This window comes from Felis catus, chromosome C2 (genome assembly GCF_018350175.1).
Source record: "Felis catus isolate Fca126 chromosome C2, F.catus_Fca126_mat1.0, whole genome shotgun sequence".
NCBI lineage: Eukaryota > Metazoa > Chordata > Mammalia > Carnivora > Felidae > Felis > Felis catus.
In genome coordinates, this window is record NC_058376.1 from 94786620 (window position 1) to 94799552 (window position 12933).

Genomic DNA, 12933 nt, shown 5'->3' on the forward strand with positions numbered 1-12933 from the left:
TAAAGGAATTTTTCTTTTCAAATACATGCTAGCTTAAAAATGAATGCATTTCCAAATTTGAAATTCCCACCAGTTTTACTTTACTTTTCCATAAGTTGGCTTAAATGGTAAACACGTTCATATGTACACCTGCCAATTTCTGTACTTACATGCACATGTATTTTATATTGTGGGACTTTAAACTACCTCTGACAAGTGAGACAGCATTCCATAACAAAGTACTGGTTTTGTTTACACCTTCATAAATCATGCAGATGAGATCTGTGGCTATTCCCAGCCACACATGATAAAAATATCCTGTGCCTTTCTGATGTTTCTGGGCCTTCAAGGTCAAGATGCTTATCCTCTGCAGAGCTGTGAATTCTTGGGTGTTTATCTTTCCTACCCATTTCTTAGAATGCCCCTTCAGTTGCTCAGTACAAACTTCTCTCATTTCAATTCTTTTTTTTTTAAGTTTATTTATTTATTTTGAGAGAGAGAGAGAGAGAGAGAGAGAGAGAGAGAGAGAGAGAGAGAGGCAGAATCCCAAGCAGAGCCCGATGCGGGTCTTGAACTCATGAACTTTGAGATCCTGACCTGAGCCAAAATCAAGAGTCAGTCACTTAACTGGCTGAGCCACCCTGGTGCCCCAGAACTTCTCTCATTTTAGACAGACCTTAAGCATCCTCCTCCCTCGTCTTCCTCCCCCTGCCTCTTTCTCCTGCTTTTACTATAAAAGAGAAGGATCTGTTAATAGTCAGTTATTCTTGTGAGTGACTGACTGGTGATATGTGAGGAGAACAAGTTGAGGTGTTTGGGGCTAGTGCCTGCGATTCTAAAATATCATAAAGCATTGTTTCTTATATAGGATCTTAAAACCAGTTAACTAGCAGACCAGTGAATACTGTAGGGACCCCAGAAATCATCCTAAGCTTCTTAAGTTGGCTCTGAGGATAAACCTTTTAAAAGTATTTCAGAGGTGATTAGGATTGGAAAGTGCAGGTTAGAAGTGACCACAGGGGCGCCTGGGTGGCTCAGTTGGTTAAGCGTCCAACTTCAGCTCAGGTCATGATCTCGCGTTCATGGGTTCGAGCTCCGCATCGGGCTCTGTGCTGACAGCTCAGAGCCTGGAGCCTGCTTCGGATTCTGTGTCTCCCTCTCTCTCAGCTCCTCCCCTGCTCATGCCCTGTCTCTCTCTGTCTCTCAAAAATAAAATAAAACATTAAAAACAATTTTTTTTAAAGAAGTGACCACAGCAGGTGACTCCATATTGAAGGCCCCTCCTGATGAGGTGAGCTGGCTCAGGCAGTGCTTCTGAAATTCCTTCTGGGCTCAGCTGAGACCTAAGACCTTTTGCTTAAATATTGTCCTGGAGAGGGGAAGGCAGAGGAGGGCATAATAAGTGCCCCCTCCCCCCACAGCCTCTAAGAGAAAACAGAAATATAAGACAACTGACAAAAATACATGACAAACAACCATGTAAGTTGTGACATATGTTAGAACTTTGGTTTTTTGTTGTTGTTTTTTTTTAAAGGGCACCCGGGTGACTCAGTTGAACATCTGACATCGGCTTAGGTCATGATCTCATGGCTCATGGGTTCCAGCCCCGTGTCGGGCTCTGTGCCAACAGCTCAGAGCCTGGAACCTGCCTTGGATTCAGGGTCTTCCTCTCTCTGCCCCTCCCCCACTCTCGCTCTCTCTCTCAAAAATAAGTAAGCATTAAAAACAAACTCTTTGTTTTTAAAAGTTAACCTTTTTAATGTCGATAACAATAACTACGTGTCCAAATCATCCAGGCAACACTTTCCCCCTTTTATTATTATTATTTTTTAATGTTTTATTTATTTTTGAGAGAGAGTGACAGAGACAGAGTGACAGCAGGGGATGGGCAGAGAGAAAGAGAGAGAGAGAGAGAGAGAGAGAGAGAAAATCCGAAGCAGATTCCAGGCTCCGAGCTGTCAGCACAGAGCCTGATGCAGGGCGTGAACTCATTAACTGTGAGATCATGACCTGAGCCAAAGTCAGAGGCTTAACTGACTGAGCCACCCAGGCACCCCAACCCCTTCCCTCTTAATTGGGGTCTCACTTCACCATATTGTTTCTTAAATATCTACTCAGTGGCACAGTTCCAGGTCCAGGCCCCTTCCTGCCTGAGCTTAGTTCTGTTCTCACCTTCAACCCAGCCTCTCTTCTCTTTTCCCAAGTGACACACAGGTGTATTCTATTTTCTGACCCAGTTATTTCGGTGGTGTGGAAAGAGCATTTCAAATGTACCATTCCTTCTAAACCTTTCCCTCTACCTCTTCAGCCTCAAATAAAAAGATCCGACATCCTGGAATGCACCACTGTTTTTTTCTTGCCATGTGATACAAGCTTAAAAAAAAGCCATGTGTTCTTTGTGCTCTTTTGTTAATAGAGGTTATAGAAATGCATGTGCCCCATGTTCTGTCAGCCATTTGAAGTGGATCTTGGGAAGCTATTGATACCATCTTCCAAGCTGGAAACTCTTCCTGGTTGCTCGTTTTTAAAAATGCAGACAGACCAACCAACAGATAAAAAGTAATAAGTATAGTTTAAGATTTGGGACTGCTAGGACCTTTACACTCATAAACACATTTAGTGTTCACACCAAACATTTTGTTTTATTTTATTTTATTTTATTTTATTTTATTTTATTTTATTTTATTTTGTTTTGTTTTATTTTATTTTATTTTATTTTATTTTATTTTATTTTATTTTATTTTATTGTTTTATGTTGTATTTTATAGTGATGGTGGTGGGGTGCTGAGCCCAGGGTGGTTAGAGAACATACATGCCCAGGGTCACATAACTAGTACTTGAGAGAGCACCATTCTTTCAACACGCTCTGCTTACTTAATGAGTAGGTATACCATGGATAAGGCTGCAGACCATTACTAAGCTTCATTTCTAAGTGAATAAGGAAAAGGGAATTGAGGAAATGGCGTATTAATGAATCAGTAGCTGCAAATCACCAAGCCCAGCACCCGGCACATGGCAAATTCTCAGTTAATGTTAGCAAGTATTGTTGCCCCAGTGTCAACTCTTCCAGAACTTTCTTTGGGGGAAAATATTAATGATCCATTATTTCTTGCTTGTGAGATGTGAAGTTATTGACTTATTGCTGCTGGGCTTGGCATGTTGAGCCCTGTTTCTGTTTATTAATGTGATGAGGTTACTTGTGATGAGGGAGGGTCCCTGCTGCGTGGTGGCAGTAATTATCAGTGTCACTGTGTGGCTGCAGGAACCAGTTGCTAGCAAATGCTGGTTTCTTCCTTTCTTTCCCTTCTTTTTTTTTTTTAAATCCATTACATAATTTAACAATCATTTCATTCCATAGTGAGATGAAAAGAATTCAGCAGCCTTCAGCTAGAGCTGAATAGAGAAGCAAATTATAGAAATCACTGACATTAGTGCCTGGCTAGAGCAGGATTGTTTCCTACTGAATATTTGAAAGTATTTTGTCCAATCTAATTTTAAAAGACTAGAGTCACTGGGCTTCCACTGCTTTCCTTGGGAACTATAATTTCGTGGCCTAATAGAGCTCAGCGGTGGGACATTTTCTCCCGCTGATATGGGAGCAATGGAAGGATTCATAGGAGGTCTGGTCACTGTGTTTGTCAAAATGAGATTTGAGAAGAGAAAGGAGCACAAACATATTCAGCTCACTTGAGAAAATATTTCAACCCAAGGATGTTTCTTCAGTCTATCCTGCCACCATTGAACCATGGTTTGCTACACAATGGGATTTTTCTTTACCTTTGTGTTGTAGAGAATCCCCCAAATACACAATAGTAAAGAGAACAATATAATGGACACTCGTATGCGCAACACTAGTCCCCAAACCATCAATCATTGACCAATCCTGCCCATCCATATGCTTACCCACTTCTTCCCTTCTATTATTTTGAAACATATCTTCTCATTATATCTCTTTTTCTAAGTTCTGATAAAAAATATATAACATAAAATTTAGCATTTTAACCATTTTAAAATATATAATTTAGTGGCATTAAGTACATAGTATTGTCCAACCATTACCACTATCTAGTTCCAGAACTTTGTCATGACTCCAAAAGGAAACCATTGGCAACCACTAATCTTTTTGTTTCTAGGGATTTGCCTATTCTGGATATTTCATATAAGTGGGTTTATACAATATAGAGCCTTTTTGGTCCTTCTCTCAATTAGTATAATCTTTTCAAGATTCAGCCATGTTGTATCAGGCATCAGTACTTCTTTCCTTTTCATAGCAAAATAATACTTTATTACAGGATATACCACATTTTGTTTATTCATCCAATGGTGGACATTTTGGTTACTTCCACCTTTTGTCTATTGTGAATAGTGCTGCTTTGGACATTCTGATGCAAGTTTTTGTTTGAATACTTGGTTTTCAATTCTTTTGAGTATATACCTAAAATTGGAATTACTAGGTCATATGGCAATTCTATGTTAACTTAATGTGTGTGGAACCATTAAACTGTTTGTGACTGCAACATTTTACATTCCCTCCAGCTGTATATGAGGGCTCCAATTTCTCACATCCTTGCCAACGTTTGTTATTTTCTGACTTATTAAAAAAATTATAACCATCCTAGTGGGTATAGAGTGGTATCTTATTGTTTTGATTTACAACTTCCTAATGACTGTTGATGATAAACATCTTGGCATGTGATTGCAGGTTATTTGTATATCTTCTTTGAAGAAATGTCTATTCAAGTGTTTTGCCCATTTTTAAATTATGTTGTTTATTTTTTTGTTGTTGATCTGTTCTTTATATATTCTGGATACTAGACTCTTATTAGATATATGATTTACAAATATTTTTCCCATTCTGGGAGTTTGCTTTTCACTCTCTTGTTTATATCCTTTGATGCATAGAAGTTTTTAATTTTAATGTAATCCAATTTATCTGTGTTTTCTTTTGTTGTTTGTGCTTTTATTGTCATAGCTACAAACCATTGCCAAGTCCAAGGTCATGGAAATTTACCCCTGTATTCTCTCCTCAGAGTTTTATAGTTTTAATTCTTATATTTAGGTCTTTGATCCATTTTGAGATAATTTTTGTATAGCATGAGGTCAGGGTTCAACATCATTCTTTTACATGTGGATATTCAGTTGTCCCAGCAGCATTTATAGAAAAGACCATCATATCATTTTATCCATAATATTTCAGTATGTTTCACTAAAAGACAAGAATTTTTTACATAACAACAGTACCATTATCACATTTTTTTTAAAAAACCTCATATTTCCTTAGTATCATCAAATATCTAGTCTGGATGCAAAGCTTTAATTGCCTCAACAATTTTAACGGCTTTTTAAAAAAAATCATATTTAGATAAGTTGCATCCTTTGCACATTGTTGGTATATCTTTTTTAATGGTTTTAAGTCTATAGATATCCCCTCCATCTCCTTTTTTACCTTCTTGCAATTTATTTGTTAAAGCAAATGGGTCATTTGCCCTATGGAGTTTCCTATTCAAGGTTTTCTTGATTGTGTCCCCATGAGGTAACATGTTCCTCAGTACTCTGGATTTTTTGTAATTTGGCAGTTGGAACTAAACACTTGATCAGATTCTGGGTTTTTTGTTTGTTTGCTGTTGTTTGTTTTTGGCAAGGCTACTTCTTAGGTGATGTTGTTATTCTATCAAGAGGCAAATCCTGTCTGGTTACTTCTTATTTATTTATTTATTTATTTATTTATTTATTTATTTATTTATTTTAGTGTTAGCAGCCATTGATAATCAGTGCTTAAACTTTTTATTTAGGGGCTATGAAATAGTAATATTCTAATTTTCTTCTGTCCTCTTCATTTATTGCATGGAATGCCTGCTGTTTATGAAAAGAAAATTTACCTCTTAAGTACTTAATTATCCAGTGGTAAAACTTGTCTAAGATTGGCAGTAGAAACTCTTGATTCTTTCCCTTTATTTACCAGTCTCAAAATAAGACGGAGCCAGTTATATATATATTCTTTTTGAGGGTTGTTTATTAATGCATTTAGTTAGGCATATTTAATGTGTTTCAAGCCGTTGCAGTTGTTACTTTTATTGATGCTCAAATCATCCCATAGTTGGCCAGTGAGAACCTCTTCAAGTTGATTCTTGAGTTCTTTCTAACATGATCTTGTGGTCTCCTATAGCTTCCTGGCTATCATATATGACAACTCTGCAACTCTTTTTGGGTTGCAGTGTGAGCTACTGTGGCACTTCTCAAATTTCCTTACAGAAACTTCTAATAGGTCTCTTTACTTCCCTTGGCAGTCTGGAGAAGATGGTAGCATTTCCTGCCATTTGTGGAATCATAAGACAAGTCAGAAGACGCACTGGAAACTCATTCATGAAACTCATTTCAGAGTTTTACTGAGTTTCTATTAGGCAACCATGGTGTTGATGTTGGGAATGGACATTTGGACAAAGCCAAAACCGTCAATGTGATTTCTTGTGGATCCATTTTAGTTCTGTTTCTAGTGTCTAGTCAGAGATTGATTGCTAGTTATTCTGAATTCTTTTCATATAATTACAAAAAATATATAAGTACTTAAAAAGATGACATTTGTAGAAGACCTCTTAGTTTTAAGAAAAGGGAGAAAATATGGAAATGGATATGTTTCCTCAACCTACAAAATGAGTGTAAAATCAGATGGATTGTTTTCCCTCTTCTAGTCTTTATTTCTCTATTAAATAAGGGAGAGGATTATTTTCTGCCTATTCGATAAAGTTGCTGAGTGCTGTAATGAGTTTATATTTATAGAGAACTTGAAGCTTTTTGGATGAAAGGTGCTAAATTAAGGCTTATTGTTTATCGAATTTATTTGATGTGTCTAACCTCCCGGGAACATTTGCTGAAGTTAATTAAAAACAGATAGTCCCCACTCTGACAGCTTACAGTGCCACTTACAAACCAATAGCATAAACAGCCTACACTTTATTGTCCTAATGTTGGACTGCCTAGAAAACCATAGCTCTTTCAGACAGGAGAATGATCCGCTTTTGTAGGAGAGATGAGATCAATTGCTGGATAAAACTGCAGAGATATTCTCAAATACATCTGCCCTCGTTTTTAAAAATACTTAGAATATGGAGATTTTCCTCAGTTTCCAACTATAATTTTCAGATTGGAAAATTAAAAATAATCTTTCTTTTCCATCATTTTGGAAAGAAATTAAGATATAAGTTTATGTTTTATATATTGTCTTACGATCACTTGTTCCTTACAGGAATGGCATTCTAAAGCAGCCAACTGGAATCACTTATGCTGTCTTAACCCAGTGGAAGCTGTGAAGTATAATTATAATTATGGTATGTTTGCTTCCTTTGCCAGTTGGTGATGGAGTTTTGTGGTGCTGGCTCTGTCACTGACCTGATCAAGAACACAAAAGGTAACACGTTGAAGGAAGAGTGGATCGCGTACATCTGCAGGGAGATCTTACGAGTAAGTGACGACATGGAGTATCTTGGGAGGTGTTGAACTTTATACCAACCTTCCACTGACATTCACAAAAGTATTGTAGACCTTTCTAAAGCTTTATTCTAACAATGATGGCAGTGGTGGTGGTTTTGTGGTCTGCTCCAATAGAAGGGAGAGTCATTCTGATCAGGCCATGTGAACTCTCATTTGGGGGGTTAACATTGGTTGACTTTCCTTAACCATTTCCAATGGTGTTTGCAATTAGAAATATGATTTTAGATCATAGAGATAAGATTTCACTTAGGAAATGAATTTTTTAGAGCTTTTTCAATTACTTGAATTTTCCATTTATGAAAATAGCTGACGAATTGCATGACATTAACCATTCCAGCATTTATAACCTCGTCTAACTGATTTTAAATGAAAAAAAAAATCTTTGAGACGTTGTCACTTAAATCAATCAGAATATCTGGATAAGACTACGTATATTTGTCCAGTTTTGCCCACTAATCTCAGTCAGGCAATCTGGACAATAGTATCATATGTACTGAGCTCAATTCAGGAAGAAGGTAATTGGTCAGGGTTCAGTCAGACTAGTTTATTTATCTCTTGCTAGTAATATGGAGTCTATTGTACATTTACTGAGCATTATTACTAGATCTGCTTCACAATCATAATTTATTTATAAGCTCTGCCTTCTTAATCTAAGGGAATAAAAGTTAAAACTATTTTCATGATGTGCCCAAGATACACTTTTGAGAGACAGATTATGTGCTGTGAATGGATGGATGGGTGGGTGGATAGAAGGCATTAAGAAATTGAAACCACATTAGGAGAAAGGAAGAAAGAAAGAAAGAAAGAAAGAAAGAAAGAAAGAAAGAAAGAAAGAAAGAAAATGGACCCATAAAAATAACATTTGTAATAGCATATACTTAGAAATAAATTTATAGAAAGATGTGAATGACTTCTACACTATAAACTACAAAACATTAGTGAGAGAAATTAAAGAAGACTTTTTTTAAAATTTTTTTTCAACGTTTATTTAATTTTGGGACAGAGAGAGACAGAGCATGAACGGGGGAGGGGCAGAGAGAGAGGGAGACACAGAATCGGAAACAGGCTCCAGGCTCTGAGCCATCAGCCCAGAGCCCGATGCGGGGCTTGAACTCACGGACCGCAAGATCGTGACCTGGCTGAAGTCGGACGCTTAACCGACTGTGCCACCCAGGCGCCCCTAAAGAAGACTTTAATAAATGGAGGTATATACCATTTCACAGATAAGAATATTGAATATTGTAAAGATGTTATTTCTTACCAGTTTGATCCGTGGTTTCATTGAACTCCCTATCAAAATTTCTCTAGGTGTATCTGTGGATATTTACAAGCTTTATTTTTTAAACAATTATTTATTTATTTTGAGAGAGAGAGAGAGAGTGCAAGCAGGGAAGGTGCAGAGAGAGAGAGAGAATCCCAAATAAGGTCTGAGCTGTCAGTGCAGAGGCCAACGTGGGGCTCGAAACCACGAATCATGAGATCATGACCTGGGCCGAAATTAAGAGTCAGACGGTCAACTGACTGAGCCACCCAGGCACCCCTTGACAAGCTGAATTTTAAAACATTAAATGGAAATGCAAAGTGCCAAGAATAGCCAAGACAATCTTGAAGAAGAAGAACAAAGCTGAACGAGTTATGGTGCCAGTTACCAAGACTTATTATAAAGCTACTGAGTAGATAAGACAGAATGAGGTATCATCACACAAATACACAGATGGCCAAAGGAACAGGATAAATATCCAGAAACAGATGCACTTCATATGGACCCCTGATTTATGACAAAGGAAGTGCTGCAGTGCATGGGGGAAGGGTGCCCTTATCAGTAAATAGTGCTTGGTTAATTGAATAGTCGTGTGGAAACATGTAACTTGATACCTACTTTATATCCTGCTTAAAAATTAATTCCAGCTGGATTAGAGACATAAAGGTGAAAAACACAAAAAATAAAGCTCTTAAGAGCAAACATAGGATAAGCTCTCCATGGCAAAAGAACACAAAACAAAATTTGAGTGGGATACAAGGAGGTATGGCTGCTGCTGTCCTTCAAATCTGACATTTATTTTCAAAGATCGAGGTGCCTTTTTGTCAACTTCATTTGAATTTCTGACTTACAATTTTACTCATTTAGAGAAAGCACGAAAGGTTATTTAGTCTTCGAGACCACCCAGTGGTGCCAAGAATCTGTTGGGTCTTCAGGGCTGGTTCTGCGATATACCTTTCTGTGCTGCTGAGGAACCCCAGCTGGGGAACCCTGGGGATCCACCATGTGCTCTCCAGGGTCCTGAAAACAGCAGGATCATCACCCGATGATTCTCCCTCAATGCTTGGGTAGAATGTGTGAAAACTGTTCTCTTCCTTTTTCCAATACGTTCTCCCAAAAGGTACTGGCATTTGAGATAAGGTGACTCATTGGAAGAGACACTCAATCACAAGAAGTTTCAGAGATAACCCTCCATGCATCATACGATGTCATAAAATATGGCATTTGGCTCACTTGTGTGCCCTGGTACCTGCTTCCAAAAGCTCTGGTAGTGAAGGAGGCCAAGGGATCTTCAGTCCCTCTTTTAAGAATTCATGGGATGTTAAGATGCTGTAAAACATTTTAATCTGCTTGATGTCCACCTTGAGCTAACCTGACTAGATAAGAAAGGTAATTTTTTAGCACCCAAGCCGATGCTTCAAACTCTCATGGTTTATGTTTACTGATATTCCTGAAGATACACATTGATCTTTTTGAACATCCATATTCTTCTGATGAGTCTTTTCAACAAGGGAATTCAGATATTTAGAATTTTTTTATGTCAACTTCATTTTTCATACCAGGGTTTTGTCATTATGCAGGAAAATTAAAAAGACAGCAAAGTATAAATAATAAAATGGCAATACCTGAGTATAAATACCTTGGATGAGCAAGTGTTAGCATAACATAATTTGCTTTAAGACACCAATTTGAGATTATTTTAGGTTATGCTTTGTCTGACTTAGAGCAAGTCTGTAGATTTTTAGAACTCAGACCACAGAGAAGCCAAAGTGAGAGTAACTCATGGAGAAGGGGAACACAATCAGTTTGGATGCCACCACATAATTATTTCATATAATGAATACAAAGTCATAAATATCATAAAGCACTAAAGATGACAGCTATGAATGCCAAACAAAGGAAGGGGAAATCGCTGTTTTCTTTTTTTAATGTGAGGCACTTTGGCTAAAGGCAATGGGAAATTTGTCTGGACTGAGAAACATTTCATTGTGCTTAGTTAAAATTATACACTATAATGTAACTTTTAACTTTTGAATTCAGATATTGATTTAAAAAACAAACTGGAGTACTTAGTTAAATCAGGTTAGTTTTCTGTAAGAGACTCTAGACTCTGTAACAAACCAGCACATGCAGTCAGCCTTCACTTTTCTCAGTACTATCAGCCGAAACTCGTGCATGCCAGAGCCGCATCATTGTCCGCTTGGGTCCATGCTACCCGAGATCAATGCTGATATGCAAGCAGTTCATTAATACAGCACCGGGCGTTGCAAAGACTGCTTCTGTATTTTAGTTTGTATTGATCAGTTGCCTAGTTTAGAACAGCACTGTACACATATGAAAGATGTGAGTCTGATAACAAAAGTCTCTCTGGGTGAGTTCACATCTTTTTGGGATTACTGACAACCCAGCTAGTTTATTTGCATCTTGGCTTCTGTCCTGTTAACCCTTGTCAACTCTCTGTTACTCCAGGGGCTGAGTCATCTGCACCAGCATAAAGTGATTCATCGAGATATTAAAGGGCAGAATGTCTTGCTGACTGAGAACGCAGAAGTTAAACTAGGTACGAACAGGATCCAGTGAGCCTAGGAATTGAGGGAACTGATACGATTATTTCAACAGCTGATTGTTTTTCCATTTTGTTTTGTTTTTAATGAATGTGAATTTGTCACTGTGAATTTGGAGGTCAGTGTACTACAGAACGAAGAGGAAAATGTTTCTTTGTTTCAAAACATTTTCTAAAAGTGCTTGAGTGAATTGGTATACAATATAGCAGACAGAACCATTTGCTTAATCAATACGTAGGAAAAAATTCAGGTTTTTTAAAAAATTTTTTAATGTTTATTCATTTTTGAAAGAGAGAATGAGACAGTGAGTGGGGGAGGGGCAGAGAGAGAGGGAGACACAGAATCCAAAGCAGGCTCCAGGGTCTGACATGTCAGCACAGAGCCCGAGGCGGAGCTCAAACCCACAAACTGTGAGATCTTGACCTAAGCCTAAGTCAGACACTTAACTGACTTAGCCACCCAGGTGCCCCCCAAAATGAGTTTTTTTTTTAAGCAAAACCCTTTAGATTAGAAGTGACTGACCTTGAAGTGGTTTCCTGTATCTTACCATTTGTTGACTTTGTTGCTGCTATAACAGAAAGTGATGACCCATTTGTTTACTGAAAAATATCCTGTTAGACACATTTAGAATAATGAATTCCTGCTATATTCCCATATGTTTTACATTATATTTTCATCGACTTCATCATTACCTAGGGCACGTGCACAAAATGGGTGTTCAGTGTTCTCCTTTGTATGCATGCTGGATATCCTACTTCCACTTGCCAGAGTTATCTGTGAGGCAACCCTTTTCCTTGGTGCTTCTTTCCAACAATCTGGTGGGAAGAGAAGGTAGAGAATCTCCACATGCATTTGCCTGCTTGGCGTCTATGAGTAAGGGCGTGGATTGACAGCTATCTCTAGGATATGCAATTTGTCATCTAGAAAGGAGGTATTGCCCATATGATTGTTTATTTTCAAAGAGATTGAAATATCTCCTGTGTTTATACCCTAAACATTTGTTCTTGTCTCTTTGTTAAAATACATAATTTCCATTTTTTCTTAGTTAGCATTTGGGGCCAAACTTTCATCTTGTGAGTAATTCCCTCTTAAAACAAAAGCATACATTTCGTAGGCAGGGTGTGTGTGTGTGTGTGTGTGCGTGTGTGTGTGTGTGTGTGTACACACGTGCGTGCATGTACATATGTTTGTGTATACTGGCTAGATAATGTATCCTCAGAATATCCAGTCATCATTAATCAACAGTCACTTGTTGAGAGAATATTATGTCAGGCCCTGTACACAACACTCTTCCATAGTTTCTCTCACTTTGCCATCATAGCAACTCTATGCAAATATCATCACCCTCATTTTATAAATTTGGAAACTGAAGCCTAAAGAGGTTGATCTGCCAGCACTAGGTGACATCACTAGTAAGTGGCAGAAATGGGATGCAAACTTAGGCAGTCTGACTCTAGAAACTTGGCTCATAACCACTTCCTTTGTATCCTCTAAGTATTCTCTTTTATGGCAAACAAGCTTGCTTTTTATTCAACACCTGTTTTTGGTCCCTACAGACCTTTGGTTTAACCAAATACAGCATTTTGTGCTTTCCTCATTGGTATACTTTATCCATTTATACACAGAGTTTAAAAATAAACA

The 12933-nt window shown here is 37.8% G+C and overlaps 1 protein-coding gene across 1 annotated transcript in view; it reads left to right on the top strand.

The window, feature by feature from the left end:
- TNIK (TRAF2 and NCK interacting kinase) overlaps nt 1-12933 on the top strand; it is a 391801-nt gene that overhangs the window by 254861 nt on the left and 124007 nt on the right. The window contains 2 exon segments of the mRNA XM_019840116.3: nt 7327-7437; nt 11198-11288. Of these exon segments, the coding sequence (XP_019695675.2) occupies nt 7327-7437; nt 11198-11288 (202 nt within the window).